The sequence below is a fragment of the Lineus longissimus genome, chromosome 6 (genome assembly GCF_910592395.1).
Source record: "Lineus longissimus chromosome 6, tnLinLong1.2, whole genome shotgun sequence".
Taxonomy (NCBI): Eukaryota; Metazoa; Nemertea; class Pilidiophora; order Heteronemertea; family Lineidae; genus Lineus; species Lineus longissimus.
Window position 1 is genome coordinate 495,952 of NC_088313.1, and position 26,847 is coordinate 522,798.

Genomic DNA, 26,847 nt, shown 5'->3' on the forward strand with positions numbered 1-26,847 from the left:
TATTCGACTGTGTTGACGTGCATAATGCAATGAGTACTGCTTTAGTGTGGGTAAACAGACAGCTGGGACCTCAATAAAAGACCGATTTCTCCCTTATTTGATACCCGATTTTAATGAAAATTTGCAGCGTACTAACTAAGGATATACCTGGGATATAGATAGAGTGAGTTCGACATACCCTGTCGATTTAGTGTGTTTATTCCGTTTCTTTTCGATCTTGATGATGAAGCCAGTTCCATGGTTTTGCTTTGAACTCAGCCAAGCATAAAAAATCTTCATTGTCTGCATGATGCTTTGTGTAGTTGTGTGTGTATTGCCTGTCCTTTAGTGTAATAGTTCATGAGCACCTGAAAACATTCATAACAGAACATGTATTTAGTCCTCTTGAGGATGTAATAGTAACTCAAATGATATCCGTCAAAGACATAGGCCTACCACAGAAACTTTGTGATATGTTTTATTTTAAAATGTTACCAGTTATCACAACTTTACCGCCAGTTATCATTGCTTTGTTTACGACTATACCTATATCTTTTCGTTGTAAAATAAATGCTTTGTTGTGTGGTAAATAAACAGTTGAGGTACTAGAGTGAAATAATGTTCACATGCGCACTGTAGCTGTGCCACTGCCAGGGTTGTTAAAAACCATCCCATTTCATGAATTGAATGATAACCTGAGACTGATGGAAACCTACTACTTCATGAAGAAAAACCTTAGCGAGTACAATATTAAAAAAAACTACATGTGAACTATTGAATGCTATGATATTATGATACACCCCAATGGGCCGACAAGCTGGTGTACTTAAGTCCACAGACAGGCACAGCTTTCTGGACCCTTAGCTGGTAATTATCCAATTTTGTGTACCAGCTGGTTGTGTTCCACAGTATATATGAGGGTATAATTTATTTATATCTAGATCTTTATATACTTCTGTTTATTCAAGCTGGTTATTGATCTTACCTTATCCCTTGTAGTGGTAGATTATTGGGCTCCCAATATACTGTACAGGTACCCAGCGTATGGACAGGGATGCTGAGCAGTCAGGTATTAAAAGTAGTTGGTTCAGTTGGTCCAAAATCAACTATATTATCTCATCTGTGCAATTTGTCTGTGAATGCAGAATCTGAGAATGGCCAATGGACCTCCCTGTTCCCTTGAGACAGTCAATCCTTTTCAACCAAGATGATGTAGCACCCTTATCCCAAGGCAAATCCTTGGAAGTACCCTCACACAGTATCTTGAGATTTTCAGAATATTGGATTTATTGCGCTGGCCAGCCTGTTCCTGAGGTCAGTTTTGGCAGGTGTTGAGAATTGAAATCCTGGTTGTTTATGTTCTTCCTGAACCGCCCTGCTCATCTTTTTGGGATATTTCCATCTTAACTTGAACCTTCTCTTATCATGCATGGAGTACAGAAGTTTGTTTCATGTTATGAAATGAAAGGTTCCATAGAATTTGAAATTTTATTTTTCTATAACTGACCTACAAAAAATTCAGGACATAGGGTGTTGCTGCATGCTGGCTTCAGTTCATGATGGCAGCATACACTGCTGATGATGGCTTTGTTCAAAACTGTTCCTCCGTTCAATGTGTGGCACTGAAGTATGACTCAGTGGCTTCATTCTTTGCATAATACAAAGAATGTTTAGGTGGAAGTGGCCAGTTATTTTTCAATTGTTCATCGTTCAATTCAATAGAACATTCAGTTTAAGAATCGTCACCTTCAACTCTTCAAGAATCAGTGAATAAAAAGGGCGATACATTTGTTGCTGGATGCTCTTCATTTCAGCTATCTCAGTAGGTACATTTATCACATGACAGTTGTTCATTTCATCTTATCATCAGGTGAAAGGGCCCTCTTCTTCTATTTCAAATATCAACAATTTTGGTAATAGGCCTACATAAATGTATAAAATAATTGCCTCCTTCTGATTGGTCCTTATGTTATTATGACGTTCATATCTAATTATCTCCACATGCCTGCACTGCCTTCAGTATCTGACCCCCCATGGGTTACCACTTAACCTTATTACAACTTCCTGCAATTATTTTCATATCAAGTTAAGTTGGCCTGACATTCGTTGTTCAAAGCTCTGCAGATGCTCACAAATTTCTAGCAAACTGGGACTGAAATGTACTGTTACAATTTGCGCTAAATTCCTCTTCTCATGTCTCCAGAAACCTGAAACAATAATCTCAGCGCTTAGAATTTATCACTGAAGATAAGCACATTCATGTTTTTCATTAAAAATGTGTAACTTTAGCCTCAGCCTCCAGTGCTAGTGTCTTGCCACTTGTTGAATGTGTGTCTGCTGTGGAGTAAAATCTCACCAACATGTGGTATCTCAGACTCAGAGCAGTTGCAACAGTTGGCCCAGTTCTGTATTTCTAATTTATTTATTTCTAACGGTTTTCCTATTTTTGGATGGTGCACAGGAAGTTGTGTAATTTTGACCCAGGCCTGATGACGAACCCCCTGCTGCTTGTGGTTCTGGTTTGAGATTGATGTGCTATTCTGACTCCTGTAAGTGGAAGGATAAGTTGTGTAACAGTAACACTCTTATGAAGATTGTGTTGATAAGCCTGTTGTTTTTCATTTATCCATCCCAGAACTTTTCTCTCTGACAAGTGAGCAGGGAGTACTGTCCAGAGGGCTTCAAGACGCTCCACCTTTTTCAAATATTTCTAATTCAAATGTGTTTGTGTCTTTCCAGCGAATGTAAAAGGAGGAGAAGGATGTGTGGTGAAACGAATGAGATCTCCGGGGACATTCCCGTCGATCTGGAACGATGTGTCAATCGTCTAAGGAACACGAATCCCGAAAAATTCCAGGAACTTTGCAAAATGCATTTATCATTCTTATTAGACTTTCCTTCGATAGAAGAATTCTTGAGTGATCCATTCACGAACACTACAGCTGAAGTGACGTCAAAAAATAAGAAGCTTTTTACGCCGTTTTCAAAGAGGAAAAGTATGTCATAGTCTCTTTGTGATTCAAAAAAAGATGTACCGACATCTGAAATGGAACAGGAATTACTTTAGATTTGATGCATGGGCTATCTCAAAACCACACAGTACCCATGCATGACATGTTCTTCAGACAACTCTATAAAAAGTTCAATTTCAGTTTGTGCTTGACCTTCAAAAAGTTCAAGCTCGTCCTGAAATATAAATTCTTGCATAATCTGGTGAAAGTTTAAATCATGCCTTTGTCGAGGCTGCAAAACGCAAATCATCTTATTTTGTCACACGACTAATCTGCTCCCTAATTTAAGATGCCCTGATAGCAACCAATGAAATTCTTTTTAGTTGCATAATTCTCGCTCATGCTGGCTTTCAGTTGGGGAACTTTGCCACTGGCTATTGTTGGTAATCGCTATCTGGGGGCTGGATGGGTACCCCCCCTTTGTCTGCGGTACAAAGGACAGCAGGATCTCTCACTGTGAGCTGCTGCCTATCGGCCAGAGAACATTGTCGCTCTGTAGCGCATCACTGCGTACTATAAGGCAAATCCAAACAAATATTCTTTATGATGAATGAGTGTAGCACGTGCGCAGCTTAGCAATATTACTTTTATCGTGCTTCAAGATACTGTTTGTGTAAAATCGTATAAATCTACATATGTGATTGTCACCGTTGGCGATTGCACTCAAAATGCGCTAACCTGCAGTGAATTGACCCATTGATCAAACAAATGATACCTATTTATTCATTCCAATTTTCAGATAAATGTTTACAAAATATTGGTGCTGCCCTCACAGAGAACTCAATAAACCAAATATACCAACTAGTGCAATATCTAGGAAGACCACACAGTAAGTTCAATTTTCATTCTATATTCTTGAATACTTCAGCAATTTCATATTATAAAAACATGTCATAGTCAGTTAAAATATTCTGCACTTTATGTTCATTGGTTGAAATGCTTTCTTCATGTTCTTTATATTCTTCCTTCTAATTATCATAGAGATTTTCTTTTAGTTCAAAAAATGCATTTCAAAAATATCAGCCATGTCTATGAATTTCTATGAGAATCAGACTGAAGTCATGAGCCTTGACCTCATCAATGATGCTTTACTAAACAAGGAGCGGCAACCATTGTCCTTGCCTTTTATTGGTGTCCAAAAAAATCCTGAGAGCTCAACTGACAAACCACAAGTTAGGAAATATTACATAACTTCTGGTTTACCTCTTTGGGATAAGATCCTGAGATTTTCTGGAGCTGAAGATTGCTGAATAGAATTTGAAATGCCTTGTTTGACCAGGATTTTCCTTTTTAAATCTGTTCTAATCTTAGCTAACACTGATTTCCTTTGCAAATAGAGTCAACTATCAGAAGGAACTCTGCTATCTACCATGATTACATATTTCGTTTATGACAACTACATTTTTATGACATTTTACCTTACTGGGCGCTGGTTGGACCCCATTATCCAGCAGCATGATTATAGAAACAGAAGCCCTTGCCTTTGCTCCCCATGTACACAACTTTGATTCAGTTTGAAATCCACTTGTTCTGTTGGGATCAGATTTGTTTGTTCATACATGTTTTAAAGAGGTTTTCAAGGATAGGTTGGCATCAAGATTAAGGGGCAGGATATAAAAGGAGGGCCATTTGAATGTCTGAGTGGTACAAGTGCATCAATTGTTCTCCTTTGGCTGTGGACCCTCTCTAAGCCCTGGGCCATTCAACCTCTAAAAGCCTTATACCCAAGGGCTCAAACAATAATCCACTGCATGGATATGTACAATAGACTAGTATGAATAGGCCAAGCTGAGATTTGCGAAGGATGTTTTCTTTCATCTTTACAAAAGCCCCAGGGCCTTTCTTGCTAATCTCTCTCCATTGTGTGCCTGTTTCCTTAAGGAAAGGATGTACAATATGTACTTTACTGTGCATACATTCTTCAACGACTTCTTTACAACAGGGTTTTCAGTAAGATTAAGAATGCTTTTAGTTTTAAGCTGTGCACAGGTCCCAATTAGCTGTATTTTAGCAGGATATCAAGGTGTGCATCACCAGTTTTGCACTTTTTGAAATGAAGTCATTATCCTCCACCCCCAAATCTCTGGTTTAAGGATGTGCTCCTTCTTAACTTTGAGGAATTACCCTTCAAAATTTTACGACCCCTGCTAATGGCAGGCTTTGTTGGCCTGTGGAATATCCTTCTAAATCTGATGACCCATCTTTGAATGCAATTATGAACGTTTATTGTCCAGAAAATTGCTGTCCAATATCCTTTGTGACCTTGAAATCATCTTTGGCCAAAATTATATATCTGTGTCCTGGGTTGTCCTTGCTTAGAAAATCTCTTGTCAGTTTCTGAAAGAAACTGTCGCCAGGGCCTCCCTCTCACCTGGGGTGCCTCAAAAAGATTTTTTGAACTTTTTGTTTTCAAAATTTTGGGAGACTTGAACCTGCCAAAGTCAAGTGGTTGAAAAGTTGAGAAGACTGTGCAGACAATGGTCTACGTGCTATTGCTGGTCTGCCCAACTTTAATTACAGAATGATGAAGAAAGTTCAGGGTTATACCTCTGATGATAAAGTCACATTAAAAGTCGGCACACTTATCATGTGTCATACTTTTGTGAGCATTGACTAATGATGTTGCTGAGTCGTGGAGGGCAACGTTGGCCGCTCTTGCCCGTCTTTTGATACGGAATTAGAAGAATAGATGAAACCATCTGCCCCTTGTGACCTCTTGAGTACCATTAACTACCTTCACTTTTCATAACAATTACACCATGTTGCTTTTTCTAAAGGAATCTATAACATTGGTGAAAGAGGAATTTTCACACCATAATTTGTTGATTTTCTGTGCAGTGTGATTCAATGCATTGTGCCCTGTAGAATGATATGCATAGATAATTGGTAAACTTGGGTTGAGGTGAGCTCAGAAATCACTTCTCCTCCCCCTTGGGGCTAGCATAGCAACAGGCAATAGCCTATGTCTCCCAGTGTCATCCTCTCCCTCTCTTCAGTTGTTTGGCTCAGAATTTTCCTTTTTTTCATTTTCTGATTAGATATTAAATAGAAATACTGATACTGTCGTCACCCATGCACCTGTGGCCAGGCACTTCAGTAAGTTCAGATCACCAAACTTTTTAAAATTTAGCTGTCTGCACTGCCACTGTTGCCTTATCAGTTCACGTTATCTAATATGAAGAAGGTCTCTTTACAACTTGTAATATTTATGGTACCCAGCCCCCATTAGAGTGAATAGAATCTTTGTGGTGATGTTATTCAGTCAGAAAGCGCTCGTCGCGTTCTACCCAGAGATGGCCCCTTCGTCTGGCTTTTCTGTGGGTCTACTGCAGCTCCAACGGAATAAAGCTTGAAAACATGGGCTGATAATTGATACAAAGTTTAACACCTTTTTCTCAAATATCCTGCTATATGATCCTTTAGTCTACATTAATTAAGATAATTCAAATGAAATAATACATTATGAAGCAAAAAACACCTCCGTCTGGCAATGTCAACATTACACCTCTTTATCAAGGTTGATACCACAGAACTGTAATCATACGCAATTATTTGCTAATACACAATGTCTTTTGCTAATATTTATTTCTGGCACTATATACACTTGTCTTCTGTACAACAGAGAACAAGTCCAGAGAAAATTGTGTTCTTTCAAAATTTCCTCACTTTCCTACCTCAGTGTCTGCCGATGCATCAAGTGCTATTGTAACCGGGCCGTCTGACCCAAATGTTGGGAGTGGTTGACCAGACAATACCCATGCCACTATCCTTCAAAAGGAATTTTGTTTCCCCTTGTACTTGAGAATGTTCAGCCAGTATCCCTGTCCGAAACATGTATACATTACCTGTACAGAATGCACTACAAATCTTAGCCAACTTAAACTGATGTGGTCCGACATTTGCATCAACCATTGTATATCTGAATGTGGACACCTTTATCAGTGTTACCAACTTTGCTAAATTTTCATTATATTTGTGAAATCTCCCAGTTCCTTTGCAATTTTCTTTGACAACATCAAATCCTCATCTAATTCAGTTCTTCTTATCGGTTACAATATTGAAAGTGAATGTTACAATGTTGATACTGGGAATTTCCAGGATTTCTGTGGCGGTCTTTGGTCTCGATTGGTCAGTCAAGCATCAATCATTGTGAAGTGACCGGTTATTTGATTCATTTTCCTCTCTTGGTCAAATATTGGGGTTTGATTCTAAAGTTGGCTGAATAATCGAAATGTAAATAGAAGTGAAAGGATGTGGTTTTGTGTGAGCACAGCTTAAATTTTTCTGTGGGGGTTTATCCTGAATTAGTCAGTTAGGCTTGCTCCAGTGATCATGGACATTGCTTTTTTGGCAATATGTGTCCACCTCAGGTCATTGAGGCCCAGCAGTCACAGCCAGATTAGGCTCTTAAGCCTTTTGTTTTTGCCAGGTACTTAGTCATGTGGACATCCTGTTGCAATTGTCCCTTACCTAATCCTCCACCTAATGGTTTTGTTATAGCCAAGTTGATTAGTCACTTAATAAACCCTTAATGCAGGAAGTGCATGATTCCTTTTCAAGAAGGTGGATATTACCACAGATAGTTCACTTCATTAGCTCTTTCTTCACCTGTATTTCCTGGCTTTGATTTGTTGGGTGCGGCATGGTAATTTCTTTCAAAAAGCAGCCAAAATGTGAATGCACTTTTCAAAATGCAGGAATTGGGCTGACAAGTTATGTACAGACCCTTTCCAGACCAGTTCGAAAATGAAAAAACCCATCAAATTCTAGCCCCAATCTTGGATGTGATGACATGTCGCTTGAAAAAAAACCTTGCTGGCTTTACACCGAACAGCCCCAACTGAATAGGCACCTCCAAACCAACCTGGGAGATTTCCCTCATCTATATTCTGTCAGGCTCCCTAGCTACCATCACAAGTTCTCACCAGTGGTAACTACAATGCCTTCCACTCATTCACCGCACCCAACACCCTCCATTTGACAACGATACACAGAATCCAATTAAGCCAAGGATGAGTTGAAATTAACAAAAGCATTAGTTGCCCAATTTGGAGGATTTCACGACTATTTCACGAGAATTCTCACATATTGTTTGACATCTCCTAGAAACGATTGTACGGTTTCCCGATTAATTCTAGATGAAGGAAATAAGAAGATTCCAAATTGTTGCCATTTACTTGAATTTCACAAGTTTTGAGTTCCATTCAGTTGTCAGGGTTGAGGCTGCAAAATGGCCATGTCCATATTCTCACGGGCACAGCAGTTTTCCTGGCTTTGGATATGAACAGTGTGAACTGGTATTAGAGCAAAATAGGCATGAAATCAAGTTGAAATATTCAGTAGTTTCGTTTCGGGTTATAATGCCTCAACACAAGCAGTTGCATGAAATATTGGATTTTAGTTGGAGATGTCGACATGTTGAGATGTGCTTAGAAGTCGCCTGTTTCTGGTTGCATGGACCTTCTGCCTAGAGCATGGCACTCCTGTCAGTGCAGCGCCGGCCGTGTGCAGAGTGTCATCAAGTGTCACCTCTTTCCACTCCCTGGATGGACCATCGCTGCTGTTTTCTCTTTGCATTAATGGAAATCACACTGTATCAAATCTGACATGTCCAAAATGGCCAAAATTAGCTGACCCATATCCTTTCAAAAATATCCAAACGATAACCTCTTCTGAATTGCCTTTTTGTCCACACTAAAAGCTTTTCCTTGTTTTCTGTCATTGCCTACCCAAAGCTGAAAACCGCCTCAGGTCATTTTCAGTGTTTCAAAATATCAAGTGTCAAAAATTGAACGGAGGTTGATTGCGGGGACTTGACTTCCCCCAGGTCACGATCCGACTCTGATACAGTTGAAACGTGTGTCCGCTTCTGTATTTCAATATCCTTCGGGCGTAAATGGACTGGTTCTGAAAAATTGTGATTACGCTCACGGTTACGCAAAATCAGACTCATTCGTTACCTGACTGCATCATCTGTATGGATGAATACTGGTTGTTCCGCTACTTTAGGGTGAGACCGCATCCCGATCCCCTGTTGAAATTTCTCATGACTTCGTCCAAAGTTGCGGGTAGTTGACAATAGGGCGGTTTAACCTTTCAACTGTGGTGTTATTTACTTAACCCATGTCCTGTAACCGCAATAAGAGAAGATCCCGTCACCCGCGTCCAACTGCGTCATTGCATTGTCTCGATGGAGGAAATCTGCTGCCGATTCTGATGAGACCGTGTTCCAACCATCGCCCATCACGAGCCAGGGATAACGTATAACGCAACTGATGATGAAATCTAACACAAAATACACTCCCTGGCAGTTTCTTTTTGAATTTTCAAAACTGAACAAACATGAAATTTACTGTTTCTATTTTTAGTAGGTTCTTATGACTTCAAGTGGTGCAAATTTGAATTTTCAAAAGTTATTTTTGGCAATTTGAATTTTGTACTGATTACAAGCAATTGATGAAATGAGATATGTGCAACTGGACCCTAAACAGGTGGATCAGCAGTCCAGATTTAGAACATGCAACCTGTTTCACAGAGTTCGGCCCTGTCATTTTGGGTCTTGAAATAGCCCATCTTGATTTGTTTATCCTGTTTCTTCAGGTTCTGAATGTTAGATGGGTGCAATATTGGCATATGATCTACATGTATCAAGCTGGTCAATCTCCGGCATTTGAATACTTCTAACTTTTCATATTTCTGCCCGTCACATTTCAAATTTCATTCAGCCAAGTCGGGTGACAGGTGTCCAGAATCCCCGCCTTTCTTGTCAACCTGTTGCTGAGGCAGGAATCCTTTTATGACAAGATGCTGCTGCCGTTTGTGTGTCAGGGGTCAGAGATGGCGCTTAAGGGTTCATGGTTTACAATGCTGGGGCAAGACTTAGCAGGTTTCTGTACTCTATGTCAAGGAAACAAGATCTAGCCATCATTTCAATGGTGGTGAACTCATTGTCCTTCCCCATCATGCTGTGGACGCTGGATGGGAGTCTAGTGATTTTGAAAATTACTCAACATCATCTTTCTTGTCCTGATAAAAGTTGTTGAATTACACACCCAGTAACACTGCCCAGAACAGGATCCTGGTATCCAGGATACATCACACAGTTCTTTCCATGAATTTACGCTGCAACGGATGTTGTGAGAATCTTCTGGGTTTGTTACCTCACTCTCATATCTGGAGCTTTAAGATTAAAATTCATTCAAAAGCATTCATCCTAACAATTAGAAGTGATATGAAGATGTCTTGTTGGCTTCTCATGTTTCCCCTTTAATACTCATTGCCACAACATGGTCAGCCATTGTGATATTTTGAAAAATCACAGCAAAATCCCATTCAGTAAAGTTCGGTGCCTCCTTTTATTATAAGAGCACCCACAATCCAGCCTCAGCATCCAAAATTTATGAGACTCGATGTTATATTTGGTCCTTGGGCGATTATGTAGACATTCAACCTGTTGGCTGTATTGATACATGCTGGGCCCACCCACTCCCCGAATCAGGTCCTTTTCATTCAAAACCATTCAAAAACTTCCTATTCAAGTTCAACGCCCTATTTTTCATGGGAGGTTGGTAACAGAGCCAACAACAAGTGTCTGCAGGCCGCATCAATAACCTGTCCCATCAACCTGCAATGCTTATCAGGTGCATAATATGGTAGTTTGATCAAGATTTCATTCATGAAATCTCCGTCTTTCATTCACAACCCTATTCATACACGTCCTCATTCATGGAAAATGCCGCATCCCGACCTCTGACCTTCAGGTTTGTTTGTATTCTTGGCACATCCTGTCTTTGCTTTGTCGGTGGACATTTAATGACCTAGAAACATATTAACCCCTGAACGAGCGCTGATGGTGTAGACCAACCTTTCCTCTCTACATGACCCCTGTCTGATGACGTTTGAGTTGATCTCAAATTCGGCAAGTTTAGGCGACCTTGAAGTTGTCTTACCTCTGACCCTTTTACTGCATACAGGAAATCAAATATTAATATGGGGAAATCAGACCCAGTTACTGTTAGATCTGTTCACCCAACTTCCTGGAAGGGTCACCCTTTGAGACACCTGGTCTTACTGCTGGTTCAGAATTTCCAGTAGTTATAAAATCATTATGGAAAGCTATCAGTATGTATTTCTTTAGTCCTGTTGGCCAAGTAATACCAAAAATATACAACCAGCCCCTCCCTGAAACAACAGCATATCCCACAATGGGACATGCTTAATTGTATTGTGAATGTAAGCCCCTCAAAGGAACATTAAGAAAATCAGAAAATAGCCCTCAGCAGGTGATTTCCATATGACAATGAAATAATCAATGGATGCACAAGACCTCAGAGGAAGGTTTAAACCCTTTCAAAAAACTAGCATGATTTAAACCCCTCAAATATTGCTGCCTTTTAGACTTCCTATGATTAGGGATAGGCCAAAGTCAAACTGAAAAGGGATGACATGGGTCTTACTTTCATTGAAGAGGGTGCGATGGGGTTCGCTGGGTCAGTTGTGCTGGGATTATAAGGAATATGGAGTGGGCAGGCCTTTAGAAAAGAAGTCTTTGGCTGGCTTCCTCCTTTGGGCAGTAGACCTTAAAAAACTTTTGGAACAAAATGACCTGTTGCACTCCAGCCAACACTCCAGAAGCAGTGAATTGCGTTCTAATTCTAGAGAAAAAGTAAAAAAACCATGGCCATCTGATGATATTCTGGGGTCATGTAGTGCTGTGGTTTGTTTTCAATGTACCTCAGGCAGTGGAAGAAAGCGTTTTCTGGTAGTTTTCTTAACCCAGATGGGATCATCTTTCAGGAATTTCCATAACTCTCTCAGTCTCAGATGATTCCACCGTGACCCTTCTTTCACCCTGCATTCATAATAATAAAATCTAAAAGGAAAATTTGTGTCAAAGTTTGAAGAAGAAATAAGTGAAAAAGGAGTAGTGGTGCGATTTTCTTTTGAAGTACCTGTTGAATGTCCGAGGCTGGGGAGGGAGGGGTGGTTATGGCCCGTTAGATCGGGTCGAGTACTTCGAGTAAAAATATCGACCAGTACGTTTGACCTAGAATTAGAAATGGTTGTTACACCGTATTATTCATACGTGGATTTCAGGTCAAGATATTTTTGAGAGGCGTTCTTCAACTTTTGGTTTGCCACCCATCAATTGTTAAAAAGAAACGTTCTCATGAGTGGGCAGCTGCTTACTGGGTTGTAACATTTTAAAAATGTCAACTGGAAGTTTCCAGAAATTTAATGTATACATTGCTATCATATTAGAGCAAATGTGGCGCCGGTTTATAACGAAAGCTCCTTTATCTGCTGCATTATGTCAGAAAGTGGTCTACCCCTCTGCTGAATACCACTGTGGGCTAACCCAGGTTAGCAACTTTAACAAAAATCTGAGCATAAACTGCAGTAAAAACATGAGTTGGGACTCTGCTCCTGTACCAACACTTGAGAAACTCTGAATAGGGGACGAAAATATTGACATCCTCATGGAATTGGTGCAGGTTATTCAGTTGTTGAAAAAGGGTCTGAAATCAAGCAAGTTTTTCAATCACTTAGTCCATTTTGCTAGGGTTGTTGAGGAAGTTTAATTCTCACAGACTAGGATGGGAAGAAGGTACAACAAAGCTAACAAGAGGGTTGAAATAAGCTGATGTTGTCCTTTTTTAAAACGAGGGTATAAGACAATGATTGTACAGGATGTTTGTCCTGTCCGGCCAAAACATGTGGAGCTACCTTTCCTCAAGTTACTTGGTTGTTCTTTTCAATTGTCCCTTTTCTTGTCTGTGGAAAGGGGGAAAATGAGTGTGATTAGGAGGTACTGTTTAACTGTTTAAATGACCAACAGGTGAAAGGACTTTTCTGGATAAAACAGATTATTTTTTTGTTTGATTCCGAGCAAGATGAATTGTGACTTTTCAAATCTTAGTCAGAACTGGTACAAGACCGTGACACTTAGGGGCAGTACAGTTAAGAATGTTTTAAGATTTACTGTTTCTTTCAATTTTCAACTTTTTTCTAACTATTTATGATATTTGCCAGTTTTTAAGTTTTACACAGTGAAAAAGTCCGTGTAACGTCGGTCGCCGACGTTAAATGCTAAAAATGGATAATTCCATCGAAGAAAATCCACTATTTTTAGAAATAAATCCTTCATGCCAGGGGCTTGAGCGTCTCGATAAAATGAATTTATTTTTACCAGTTTCTAAAAATCTTTTTTGCTGCGCTTCTGGCTATTCGTGACAATCATTCAATTCATTCCTGTCGACTTGCATAGCTGGACAGTCTCCATCTTCATTTAGTGATTTCATAATCATCCCAACTGACATCCGCTCAACAGATGAAGATCCCCATGAGAATGATATTATGGTAACATAATCCGTTCACAAGACGGATAGCATTATGGTAACAGCACAGATTTAGCCACTCGTTTACAGCCAGTTAAATCAGAGACTCGATTAATCATAATTGTTAAGCCGAAATTACACAAATGTTCTCGATTTTCAATATGCTGATGGTATGGTACGGTTGCGCCGGATCTAATCCGGCGAAGCGCGGCTCTTGCTCAATTGTCCAGCTTCGAATAAATCTTGACGAAATCACACGGATTTCGTTGGAGTGACGCTGTTGAGCTCGATGAGAAGCTCGTTATGATGTAAGAAGTGGAACACGCCATTTCAAAGACGTGGAATTAAATTTTAGCGAGACCTGAATGATACTTGTGATACGGTCGACTGGTTCAGATGAATTTGGCCCAGTCTTGTCTGGTTCTGAGTGGGAACTGTCCAGTGATCATTTTGAGGAAGAACGATTATACTTCAGTGGTCCATTTAACTTCAAGTCCATGCTGTCTCGGTTTAGTGAGTAGTATTAATGCTCTCTCACTGGCTCCTCCATGTTTAGATCTTCGGCTCAGGTTGCTGTTGAAAATATCAGGAAAATAGTTTGAAATGGGCGAGGTGGGTCATCTCATCACATCTGATTGAAAACTCTAGAAATAAACAGTAATACTTCACCATGTTGTTTTGAAGGCGAACGATCTTATCATCTTACCCCAAAAAGTCAAATTCCCACCATCATAACCATGCTTCATAACAGGCAGTTTTGGAACTATAGACCTCGATAAAGGGATTATAATCTGGTCCTTGGATTTCTCAATGTCCAGCCCCACTGTGGGGACCTGTCTCCATATCTGACGGCCTCAACTTCTCATAACTGGTGTCAAACTGCCCGCACTTCATCCACTCTTGAATAGCTTGGTAAACTATCACCGTTCAATTGAAGGGCTTGCCATCAGAGTACAAGGGTCATAAACGCGATGGACCATAGCTGGGCATTCAATTTGAGATTCTCTTCATTCAGTTTGAGATATTTGTCTGCTCTTATGGCTACTGGTCAGCCCATATGGACCCTTATGCCTTTTGTAACAAGTGACAGGATTGGCTAAGACTTCACATTTTATTTTGATATCAAAATACTAATGGAAATTTGATGCCTCATAATTTGAACTTTATAACCGAGCTTGGTGCATGATTCTTCTGATGGAATACCGTTTTATCCAAATTATGGACTTTGGTGTCTTGCCTTGGAGACTGCTTTTGATATGTTTGTCATCATAGCGGCTCCTGATAGACATCAAAGGCCCAGTTACAAGCTACCTGAGTGACACCCGCTGTGCAAAGATCTAAAAACCGACAAGCTCCCGGAGACCATTTTTATCAATGTTTGGCCAAACACCATGATGGACTTCGCACCAAAGACAAGTAATGCGCAAACCTGTCCAGTTACTGAGGAACCCTTCACTTGGTGAGGATAGCGTGTAGCACCCACAGGGCCTGTGAAAGACAGACAGATAGGCCTTACATTGTTTGGCCAAACGTCCTCAAAGATTTGTCACCTCCACACCAAAGGCTTGGACAATACAAACTCAGTCCAGTTACTGAGGAACCCCCCCAATGAGCACCCACTGGGCAACTGGGTCTGTGGGACCCCTTGGGTGTGTGTGAAAAACAGCCCAATAGGGCCTACATTGTAAGGTGGGCACTCAGCCACTTCCCAAGACCTCCACAGTTGTAGGCCTGAGAAGGTCCTTTGTAGAGGTATTTACACCTTCATTCATAAGAGGCACCAAGCAGGGAGAGGGCCTCTTTGAAGTTCAAGAGTCTTCATTTGGTACAATGACCACATGGCTTGATTGTCAGATGCTTACAAGTCATTCACACCCATGCCCGTGGGAATTAACTTTAGGTCTTCCTTCTTTGATTGTTTCACTTGGCCGTGACAGAGGATGAAAAGAGTTTGTTGTAACATCTTGTTCTTGGCTTGGAGTTGGAAGCCCTTGTCTTAGCGACTGATGGCTTACTGGGATGTTGATCTAAACATTTTACTAGTGATACAAATAGGCGCTTTGACTTCACATCTTCACATTTCCTGGCTATAGTCAATGTCTGGGTTTGCAGGCTCTGTTGATGTCACCGGCTGTTAAGCTGCGGGGTATTGTTGTTTTTATGTGGCCAAAAATGGGTTTAGTTCTTAAAATATATCAGCAACTATACCATCTTTACACTCTTCCCAAGTTCAAGGACAAGATGCACCTGATTCATGAGATGCCAATGATGACATTGCACAATGGTCTATAAGTGTCTCATCAGGTTGTTTGAGCCAAATAAAGATGGTGAATCTTTTATTGAAAAACCTGCCAGAATCTTATGCCAAGAAAGGATGTCCATGACTTGTTTTCTTAACATTTCATTTGTATTCTCAAAATTTGTTTGAATTCAGAGTTCAATTCTATTTCTGCACTGGCGATAACTGAGAAGACTTCTTGACTTATTTTGAGACTTCAACCCGATTCTCCCCTTCAATATTCATTCAAACTGTTCAAATCTCTATAAAAGGATGAGAAAATATCTGATTCGGACTCTGACCATTCTTCATCCTACCAAAGTAAGCCGCCTTCATTCTGTTATCGTATGATTTGGGAGCCAAATTTAGCAACATAATTAATTTTATCCCCGTATCTGATGAAAAGGATCTGGGGTCTCATTCAGCCTCTCGGTCCAGACAGGTTGATGGGTAATTGCCATATTTACCATCCTTCCAACATGCAGCTTACAATTGGAATCTTTTATTGTCTGAAATCAGGTGTTTCGTGAGTTATCAGGACTTTCACAAGATTTGAAAATCACCTCTTGGCCGATAACGACGTGTGCAGTAGGCTAAGTTTGAAATACTGAAACTGTGGTAGAATAGTCGGAACATTTCATGTTGACGACAGCACCGTACTTCTTGAAGGGATTTTTGGGGGCTCTTCAGCAACAATGTCCCAGAGGCAACAAGGGACACTATTTGGGATGAATTTCATGCTCAATTAGTCAGGATTTGGTAGTGGAACACGTTCTTCTCACATTTTTGAAAAACACAGCATGGTGCCCTCTTCAACAGGTGGGAAAAAAGAATTGACCTTGAGCCTGAAATTTCGAAAAGTTCAGAGGGTGTTGAACAAATTTGACAAGGATATCATTTTCTTCATCAGAGGCATTGGGAGCAGGTTCTTATTTGGATGCAGGTGCTTTGTTGTTGGGTTTGAATATCTTTGACAATAACCTGACCCTGGGTGGAATATTACAGCCTCGCAGACTCATATTGTGTTTCCAACCTTTGTTTTCCTACACCATTGTCCCTGTTTAGGAATCTGTGAGCAGTGTCAAGATAATTCTCCCAAAAAAGAAAATGGGACACAACAAAGGGCCGGGTCCATTAGACTGATTCTTAATGAACCTGTTTGTGGGTAGTTCTTTCATTATAAAATGGTCCTTTCTCACAGGTGTATCCCTTGGGGAGGGCAGACTCCTGATTGGAGGGATATAGGGGTGGTTCTTCCATCTTCCTCCAAAGTTCCCTTCAAATTACGGTGCCGTTTGTACCTCTTGAGACAAGCGCTGCGGGACTGGATATTTAGTGATGAAGATGGGGAAGGCCTGCTATTAAAATGAAACAACACATGGGTGAAAAATGAGTGATGGTCCATTGTGTTGTGCTGAAGGAGCAGGATGTTTGCCCTGACTTGTGCAATTGTGTTCTTATCAATATGACACTATAATGACGGGTCACTGTCAAAGGAGGTGACATCTAGGTGAGTCAGGTGGATTTCAAAATGTCACAAACCCAACTCCAGTAACATTTTCTTCAGGTGGCCCTGAAGGAATGTGCATTATTACTCCCTGGCCTGCAAGAACATGAACTCCAATGGAGAAATTTGTGAACCTGTTTCGGCCCTCTAGTTTCAACCCTTCAAACTATTTTCCTAACTCCTCGTCAAACCATATATTCCTTTTACTGGGCAAAAGTTTAGGATAAAAAGCTATAGGTATTTTTCTTTCTCATCTACAATCCCTTACCCCTGATCCCTTGAGCCCTGCAGAAAACAAATGCTTTTTCAATTGCCAATACATTTTTAACTAGCTTTCTATACCTTGAGTACAGAAAAAATCTTGAACATAAACAGATTACTTGCTGATTTGTTCTCCTCTACTGACCATGAAAAAAGGAAACAAAAATTCCAATGTCAATTGGTCCATTCTTTTGTTGAAAATTACATGTAAGTTGGTGACTGTTGTCAGGGGATTTTGTGCTCTTAAATTGTTCATAATATTGTGGTCATTCTTTGTTGCAGTAGGTTCCCTGTATATACTCAGTAAAGTATATTTTGGAAATGTGCATGTGTCTGTATTTATATATGTGTACCGGCCACCAAGGCCATCAATATCTGGCCAAATGTTTTCAGAACATTCAACATGATGATTTGTATTTGTTGAAATAGTTGAAAATCAACATTTCTGTGCCCTATTTGAATTGAATCTCATTTGCTATTCTCTCCATCTCATATTTGCCAGCTCAGATAATATTCCACCTGTCTTTGTAGTTCATTCAAGGAGTCCATCAGCCAGCACCCAATACTGTTGTCCCCTCATAGTCATATCGGCAGAAGTTCAACACACTGACATACTTTGTTTTATCTGCAGCTTACCCAATTTTCTACACCGGTTTGGGTGAAAAATTGGCCATCACACTTTTGTATTTGTTGGTTCAGTCAGACCGATTAAAGGGTGTAATTGGCCTTATTCATTCCTTTTCTGTGGTGCAATATGGGACTCGATCACCATCTGTTACCGGCACAGGTTGGCCAGCTAATATTATGGTGTGGTGATTTTCATGCACCATATTTTCAAATGTTCATTGCCCCCAAGATTTGCAACCTAAAGTGTTAAATTTATCCTGTTACAAATACAATATCATGTTGATAGCTTCAAGACAAAACTATCACTTGAATAAGTTGTGTTTGTATGATATCTAAATCGCTGACCTGGGGACAATTCAGGCTGGACATTCTTCCAGCTGGGTGCATGACAAGGGCACAAAACTCATCAATCTTTGATAAATTACAAGAAAGGGATATGTAGGGACTCCTAATTGGCCAACTTTCTTTAGACTAGTCCTTCTGGGGCTTGAATGATGGGAAAACAATTGTATCTGGTCCGTAGAAAGCATCAGCAACTGTCCATCTTTGTCTAGTAATTGGACCAGAAAATTTCGCCTGACCCCTCAACACAACTGGATATCAAAGCTAACAAATTCTTTGTGTGCAGAAGATACTTTGGGCCAAAAAGTGCTGACCAGGGGGCAAAAACAACAGGGACCTGTTGCTAGTTTGTTGGAGATGAAACTCAAATAGGAAGAATAAGGACGCAGTATTTGCTTAGTGTTTGAATCCATATTGCCTGTTCAGTTTTGGTAATCTTGGAGACGTCTGCTCGCTGGGCACGTCTGTTCTGTCGACTTCAGCCGGGTGCACCACACTGCCTTTTAATATTGAGAAAAAAAGTAGAAAAAAGTCAAGAAAAAAAACTTCAATAAGAAGAGTTCTGTTGGTGTGGAAGCAAGTGAAATACTTTTGAAATATGAACTTTGCGTATTCCATTCTTGTTGACTGTATTTGTGATATGAATATGCTGTGGCCAGAGGGATGGGTAACCATGCATGACATTGCAGCCCTCATCATCCAATGAAAATTTTATTCATAGTAAATTGTCGTGGGTGACAGATGCAAACACTCCAATAGAAGTCTGTTGGTTTGTCTCCAGATGCATGTATACACTTTATCCATTGGATTTTATTGTTTAACAGCCCTCAGTTTTATACCCAAGTGAATTGAGTTGATCCTGTCAAGCGTTTCAAATGTGTGGCCGTCATACTTGGTGACTGCTGCTCTTGCACCAAGCCAAAGAGTCATTACCTCCCAAATGGGTGATTTTCAACCGTTCCTTGCATTGGCCTCAAATGATTCCTGTAGAAATCGGACCAAATGGACCATTTTTTCTCCCCTTTCCCTACATTGACCTCAAATGGATGCCAAGTCTCTCAAGACTGGTACAGCCAAGCCCGCACCCAATAAAAATAGATAAGATCCACTTGGTGGATAAGTTAAATCTCCGTTTTGAATTTGATGCAGTGACAACAATTGATAGATTAAGGTCTAACTGTATTAATGGAATCTTCTCAAAAGTCTGACTCATCCAATTTAATAACTGCATTAATAGCGTTAAAGTTCACCCATATTTCACGATAATTGCCCCCGAATGATACCTCTGACCACGGGCAGTCGTTTTCACCTCTGTGAACAATAAGAGGACCTTAACTTAAGCCCTCTAATTAGGACCTTTGGTGTCCCGGGTCCAGGCTTAAGGGTCCGCTGTCAATGTGGCTGTCGCTGTTGTGATCATCTGATCCACTTGGACCCCTCGGCCAGGAAGTGTAGCAAAGCCATTGACACCATTGTTGCCAGGACAAGAAAATGTTAGAAAACTGCTACAGAGTTCATTAAACTTATCATCCCGCATGGATTTATATGGCTGCACTTCTCTACCACTGTGGGAGAAGTTGGAATTGTGTTACTCTGTGTTTCAGTGGCTTCTCATTAGGTTTGAAGGATCGAGCATTTTCTCCTCAAACAATGCTGGATAAGTTGGGGTTTGATTGCTTCATAAAGAATGATTATAAAGCTCACGATTCCAGCTTCCGTTCTTGCTTTATCAAGAATACTGATGAATCAATGTTTTCGTTTAAAATCTTCTCAGTTGTTGGGCAATGGTAACCGCGACCTCAGACCATGATTTGATAATGTTTCTAGATGTGATCATTTCGGTCACACCCCAGGTTACCCAAGCTCGATTGTTGTCAGGGAATAGTTAGCTGATATCGTTGTCGCATTAAAGATTAGAGGGTGGGGTCTCTTGACATGATAGTTTACCAATCTACTGCTGGGAGTCAACGGGTGGGAGAGCCGATCGTAACCTCATTTAGGTTGTCCAAATATAGCGGTGATTCTTGAGCAGTTCTGCCCAGGATACCAGGGCCTGCAGGTGACATCATGTTTTGATAATAGGTGATATGATTATGAAATTCTTTGGCTGAGAAGAGGATGATTGATTGACGAGATTTTTTTGCAGGTTCAAGAAAACATCAACAAAGTTCCTATTTGTGTTGTCTCCTCAGAGGAACGTCTGCTCTATTTTCAATCTGTTATGTTTTTTTCATGGATTTTTCAAACTCTCTCTCTTCAGATATTAAACAAGAAGGGTTATTCCGTAAGACAGGACATCTGAACCGACAGAAAGTGCTAAAAGACCGTCTCTACGCCGGCCAACCACTCCAGCTCGACAATGGCGACTTCAGCGCCCATGACTGTGCCAATGTGCTAAAATGTTTCCTTGGGGATTTGTCCGAACCCATCCTGAAGGACCGCTTCTACGAGGCTCACTGTCAAGTACCAGGTGAGTGTTCACACATATTTCAGTAGATTGAAAATGAAAATTCTCAGCTGTAGAAAAAACATCATGCGAGATAGATTTTGAGAAGTTGGAGGGGACAAGCAAGTTTTTAAATAGAATATTTGTCAAATAAAAATTGGAATTGCTACACTGCTGCAAATACTCATAAAGATCTACTCTCTGACATTCCTCTCAATTTCCTCTCCAGCCATGTTACCTGAGAACGCGACGACGGACGATCGGTTCACACCAGAACTGATCCAGCTCAAAGTCACCAAACAACTCAAGACGGTGCAGTTACTATTCCACCTCCTCCCCGCGGAGAACTCCACTGTGCTAGAATGTATCCTCAAGTTGTTACACAAAGTCGCCGAAGAGGAAGAAAATAAGATGACGGCCGAGACGCTTGGGACACTCTTTGCACCTCATATCTTGTGTCCAAGAAAGGTTGGTATACCCTACTTGAAGGAACATTTTGAACACTCTCATGGACCTGTTCAGTTTTATAATCATTGTCTAGTGTTAGGATGTGTCCAACAACGACTAATAATCTTGTAGCAACCAACCACCTTTTATCCGAATAAAATCAATCATATCTAATTATCCCATATTACTTTCAGATTACTGCTAATGAGCTCCACGCCGCATCCAAGAACATCACACGTGCTATGTCATTCATGATCCGCCACACGCCAACCCTGCTCCAGATCCCGCGAGATCTCGCCCAGGATATTTCGACGTACTGGAAGCAAATGGAAGAGGAGCCGGTATCTCGTCCGAGCAGCAGATCATCTGAAGATGATCCAGATCTTGCTGTGGATACATTCGGAGTGAGTGCGCAAAAATATCTCATTTACTAAATTTCGATACTGAAATAAGTTTATTGCCGAACCCATCTTGAATCATCAAGGTCTCCTGTCGTATTCACATCTTGATCTTAATATCAAGTCGGAATGTTTACCCTTGAAGTTGTGACGCACTAGGGGGCAGCACCTGCTGATAAACTTCCACATTATCTCATCAAAAACTAATTTGTATATTTGGTTTTTTTTCAGCTACGTCATCAAGAATCTGTTGTCATCAACACGTGTGTGCAATTCGTTGACCGTAAGGGGTCTCAAGAAGCGTCTGAGAAAACGGACACGGAAGTTGCCCTTGCTCAGCTTTACGCTTATGTGCAATCTTTACCTGAGTCGAGCAAGAAGAGGAAATTATTGAAACAGGTGAGTTACTGTTTCTGCGGAGGTTTGGTTTGTGATCAGTGTGATAAGTTTGAAACTGTTTCAGGAGTAGAAAATGGGATAAAAGTAATCATATATGGTTCTATTACTGACTTATAGTAATAACTACATTAACTTGCTGAATCTTTGGGTGTCCTACTGAGTGTCCAAAGTATCATATGTTGTTGGTGTCAAACAGTCCTTAACTGCAGTGATAGATGAATCCATCGTAGACAACAACTTCAATTTGTCACATTTTCTTTTGCAGTTTAACAAGGCTAACAACCCATATGGCGCCGGATTATCCACAACGAACCCATCCACTCCCTCATCTATCAAACACAAGCGTACAAAGTCTATTGGAGCGTCCCTAAGAGTAAGCAAATTTCTCTGAGAATGCTTCCCAATATTGCAACTTTTCACAAATTTCAGTTTCAACTTTTGTTGGCAGGTGGCAGCACTTCCCAGTCGGCTGTGCATCTGTTGACTTGCTGAGAGATTCCCATTGACATTCAATCACATAACGACTTCAATCACATAAAAATCTATAAAAATTATTAATATGTTTGATGTGTTATTCTGATGGTCCACCTTGTTCTTTTTACAGAAAAAGTTCACCAAGAAAAGGGAGAAAGTTGACTTTGGCACAAGCACATACCGTGGCTTCAACTTGTCGAATGATTATGGTCTGAGCAACAACAGTGAGAACATGCTTAACTGCTCCAGTATATCAAGTGATAACATCCTTTCTAGTCAAGTAAGTAGACAAATCAAATTACTCAAAATATTTTTCGAACTCCCCTAAAAAACATCTTGGGCTCCTAACAAAATTTCAAGTTGCATGGTTTGGTGACTGTTTTGAATTCTGTTTTAACAACGAATTTTTCAAGTTTGATTCCTTCATTTCATTCCCATCTTAACTTTTCTTTACAATTTCCAAATTCTCATGGTTTTGTGTTTCAATCCTTTATTCTCGAAGAAAAAGGAAAATCCTTCCTGTGTTTTGAAGGGGAGATGCATGAATTGATAGATCATACTGCAATAAATGAAACAATGAAATATGCAGCCCATAAGGTCTGCAGTAATCTTCTGCCAGATATTCCATCATGTCAAGTAAAACAACGATATCTCTACATGCATCTCTGCCTCAAAAATATATCCAACCTTTTCTAACCAATTCCGCTTTACCCCATCCTTGCATGTAACTTACTTCCTGCATGGTTTTCTTTTGTTCAGCTAACACCCCTTGATAAACAATACTATCACTTGCGAAGTCTAACATGCCCCCGGCCAAGGACACCTTGTACTCGAACACCTGTCACACGGTTATTCAGTAATGAACATGATAAGAAAAGTGTTAAGAGTGTAAGTATAAAAATGTGTGTTCAGCATCGGACCCCAATCTCCACTCGTTATGAAAATGTCTTGTTCCAAATAAACCTTGGCTTTAGATATTACTGAAATACTCTTATAAGGGTAAAGATCTTAGTTTCTGGCACTTTTGTGAATCACTTTGAAATTACTGATTATCGTTTCTAACCATTGATCTTCGTCTCATTTTAGTCAAACGACAAAGTCTGCATCGTCGATCTGAACCTGTCTGCACCCCTCCTGTCTCCCCCGGACACACGCAAACGTAAACCCCTCGAGGAGAGTGTCTTGAACCGACTCAATGAAGCATGTGAACCACCGGCAAAAAAGGAGAGGCGCTTCACCGATGAAGTTGGAAAGAATATTGAGGCACTGTTGTCCCCTATCCCACACCAGTCTTCCTTAGGCAGAGTAAGTATCAAAGAGTCTGGAAAAAATCTATTTTTGTAGCGCTCGAGTTGGGCTTTTTAAATTGATGGTTCGTTTGCCAAAATATGAACCTACTTTTTGAAGTGGGTCGATTATCCATCTCGGGCCCTTGACATTGGGTACCAGCCGGGTGATGTTACCCGGTAGTCAAAATTGTGAACCACTCAAGTGTTTTGTTTATCATCACCATCACAGATCCGTGCACATCTGCCATTAATGGTTTCAGTTTCTTAACATATGATGCTAGTCCTTCGTAAAATGATAAGGATATGTCGATGATCATAGTATCAATTCTCTCCATATGCCATACTAACAGAATCATTTCCTTTTCCAGCGTAATATGCTCACCCCACGCTGCAGAGTTCCGATCGTCATGTGCCATTCACCCGATCTTTTGAACCAGGAAACCCGCTGTTCACCGTTGAAGTTCTCCAAGCTCGCATGGCAGTGAGGTCAGAGGTCAAGGAACTATCGATCATGGGTGCTTTTGGGGGGCCTTCTCCACGACGCTAAACGTTCACTGCTGCAGAGAAGACTCGGCGTAAAGGAATTTGACAATTTTATTCCAAATCAAGAAAGTCATTTGGAAAAAAGCATAACAGGAACTATTCATGGATGACTGAAATAGACATTCAAGAACAATTTCATGTTAAATCTTAATCGCAATCAGTGTCCTCAGAAAGATTTTGATTCATTGGCCGGTTACATCTCTAGTTAAATTCTTCATTGTTCAAGTTGGAAATTAAGAAAGTAAAGATTTATTGAAAATTAAGTGCAATACTTAGTGCATAAAGATGTTAATTTAGTTTAGCACAAGTAGGACATATAGTTAGATGTCAGGTTGTAGATTTAGGTTATTGTAGTGGTGGAGATGGTGGAGATGAACCCCCAGTTTGTTCAACTCACTTTGCCAGAAGAACATGTTCATTCATGGAGAAACCCCTTGTTACGTCATTGTTTTTCTTGCAAGGTTTGTTGGCCACAAACAATGATATCGTGCAAATTGCTTAGAGAATATTCCCAACTGCCAAAATACATGTATGTATACTGCCAGCTAGCAGCAGATTGAGGAATTGAAGAGTTGAGACTGGTCTGGCCTTCATCGAGTTGTAGTAAGTTTGGAAATACTGTTCTTTATCAATGTTTTATTCTGCTTTTTAAATTCAATTCCACAGAAGGGGTTGGCTATTGAAACTCAAGCTTTCTTTCCATGAATCAGCTCTTGGCATTTGTGCTCAAAATCTCTTCATTTGAAAGAGATATAAAATCTTTTAAAAAGATTCTATAGCAATTTGTTCTGTTAAAATTTTGCTTCCAATCAGACATTTGGAAGTTTAAGGAAAGTGTAGAATCAAGTTATGGCTTTTTGCTTTCACAGCCTTTTAGATTTTTACTGTTAAAAGTTTATAGTTCATTTTAATCACACTTGTAAAATATCTCCTTGTTGAAAATTCTTTTATGATTTAGAATCTTTGACCATCGTTTTCATTTCTCCAGAGACTGGTTCTGTCTGCATTGTAACATTTTTCTGTTGTCAATGAAAATTTCTGTAAAAGGCTACATTAAACTTGGCGAAATAATAAAACTTGAGTAAAAGCAGTACCATGTTGTGCTGAGTTTGGGCCAAGTGTAAGCAATTTAGATTAAATCAGAAAACATAATGTGTGGTTTTTTAAAAGGAGAAAACAGATGTTGTGTGAATGTTTTTGTTGTGATTGTTGGAATGAGTGTGATTCTGTGCACGTGAATGAAATGTTGTATATAGCTTTGGCTTAAAGGTCAAAAATAGATAATATCTCTTTCAATCGATCTAGATGTACTACTACACGATACAAGATCTAGATGTACTGGTACACGATATTGTATCATTTTTGATTAACTAGAAGTAAAATTATCAAATCAATCTATGTGCTTTTAAAATTCCATAATCATCAATGTTGTACATAGTGACATAGTATTTGTGAATTATTTGTTGTGAAGATTGCTGTTGTAATCTGACTACTTAATTGGCCAACAGTTTTTTTTCTGATGATTCACTCCAAAATTCCTCTGTGAGACATTCTTTAATCATTGTCCCTTGCAGTGAATTCCTGTTAGCATAGTCCAATAGAGGTTCTTCAAGTGACGTCACAATGTGACGTTTTGACGGCACCCTGCCAATGCATTTCCTTTTCGCCGAGACCACGTGTGACGGCCAATGTGGCAGTGCAAAACAATTGGTAACGTCATCATGTGACGTCAGTGAAGAACTTGTATAGAATTTTATTTGGCAAAAATACACAGAATACATATTATAATTAAAGAGTATCTGAGCTGAATATACACAGAATACATATTATAATTAAAGAGTATCTGAGCTGAATCTTTCCAGCATCATAAGCCTCGTTGATTACAATAAATTTGGTTTCGGTTTTTCAATACTCAATTAAAACATTATTCTCAATACAGCAGAACCTCTCTGTGAAGGACGTCCCTCGGGCTGACAAGTGCTGTCCTTAAGAGGTGTCCTGATTAGAGTGGTTGAATGGAAACAACCAATTTGGTGCCAAAACTAGTGTCCTTATAGAGAGGTTGTCCTTAATAGAGAGGTGTCCACTAAGGGAGGTTACACTTTATATCCATATCCTTTTTCATGACAGGGGATTGTAGTGCACATTTTACTTGGCGAAACCTGAACACCAAGTTCATCAAGCGGGTGCCGTTACATAGTGTTGAATTGTTGTGACTACGTGATGTAAATTTTAGTGGAAATCAGCACCGCCAGTTGGTATGCCCAATCTGGCCCTATTATTGACCGAAAAGATAACCATGTCTTTGAGAAGTAAGGATTATTGTAGATTTTGTATTTAGACTTCTATAGGAACTGCTTGCATTTGTGTATATCTGTTGTTTTTGTAAATTTGGTTCCAGTCAAGCACTGTACAAAAAAGGATGAGCACTGTCAGCTAAAAGCTCTATTGTATAAATAAAGATTCAAATAATAGAACACACATTTTTGATACAATTTAGTTTCATGAA

The 26,847-nt window shown here is 40.0% G+C and overlaps 1 protein-coding gene across 3 annotated transcripts; it reads left to right on the top strand.

Annotated features, from left to right (window-relative positions):
* Positions 1-28: 28 nt before the first annotated feature.
* On the top strand, positions 29-26,778 carry LOC135489691 (rho GTPase-activating protein 19-like). 3 transcript variants are annotated; one of them, XM_064775173.1, is made up of 12 exons: positions 29-163; positions 2,719-2,975; positions 3,730-3,819; positions 20,603-20,812; positions 21,018-21,256; positions 21,430-21,639; positions 21,865-22,032; positions 22,298-22,405; positions 22,637-22,786; positions 23,266-23,394; positions 23,593-23,811; positions 24,164-26,778. In XM_064775173.1, exons 2-12 carry the CDS (start codon positions 2,741-2,743, stop codon positions 24,278-24,280), a joined length of 1,875 nt encoding a protein of 624 aa, XP_064631243.1. In that variant the 5' UTR covers positions 29-163; positions 2,719-2,740; the 3' UTR covers positions 24,281-26,778. The 3 variants fall into 3 exon arrangements, with proteins under 3 accessions (XP_064631243.1, XP_064631245.1, XP_064631244.1); XM_064775174.1 differs by lacking the exon at positions 29-163 and adding an exon at positions 2,328-2,528; XM_064775175.1 differs by lacking the exon at positions 23,266-23,394.
* Positions 26,779-26,847: the final 69 nt, after the last annotated feature.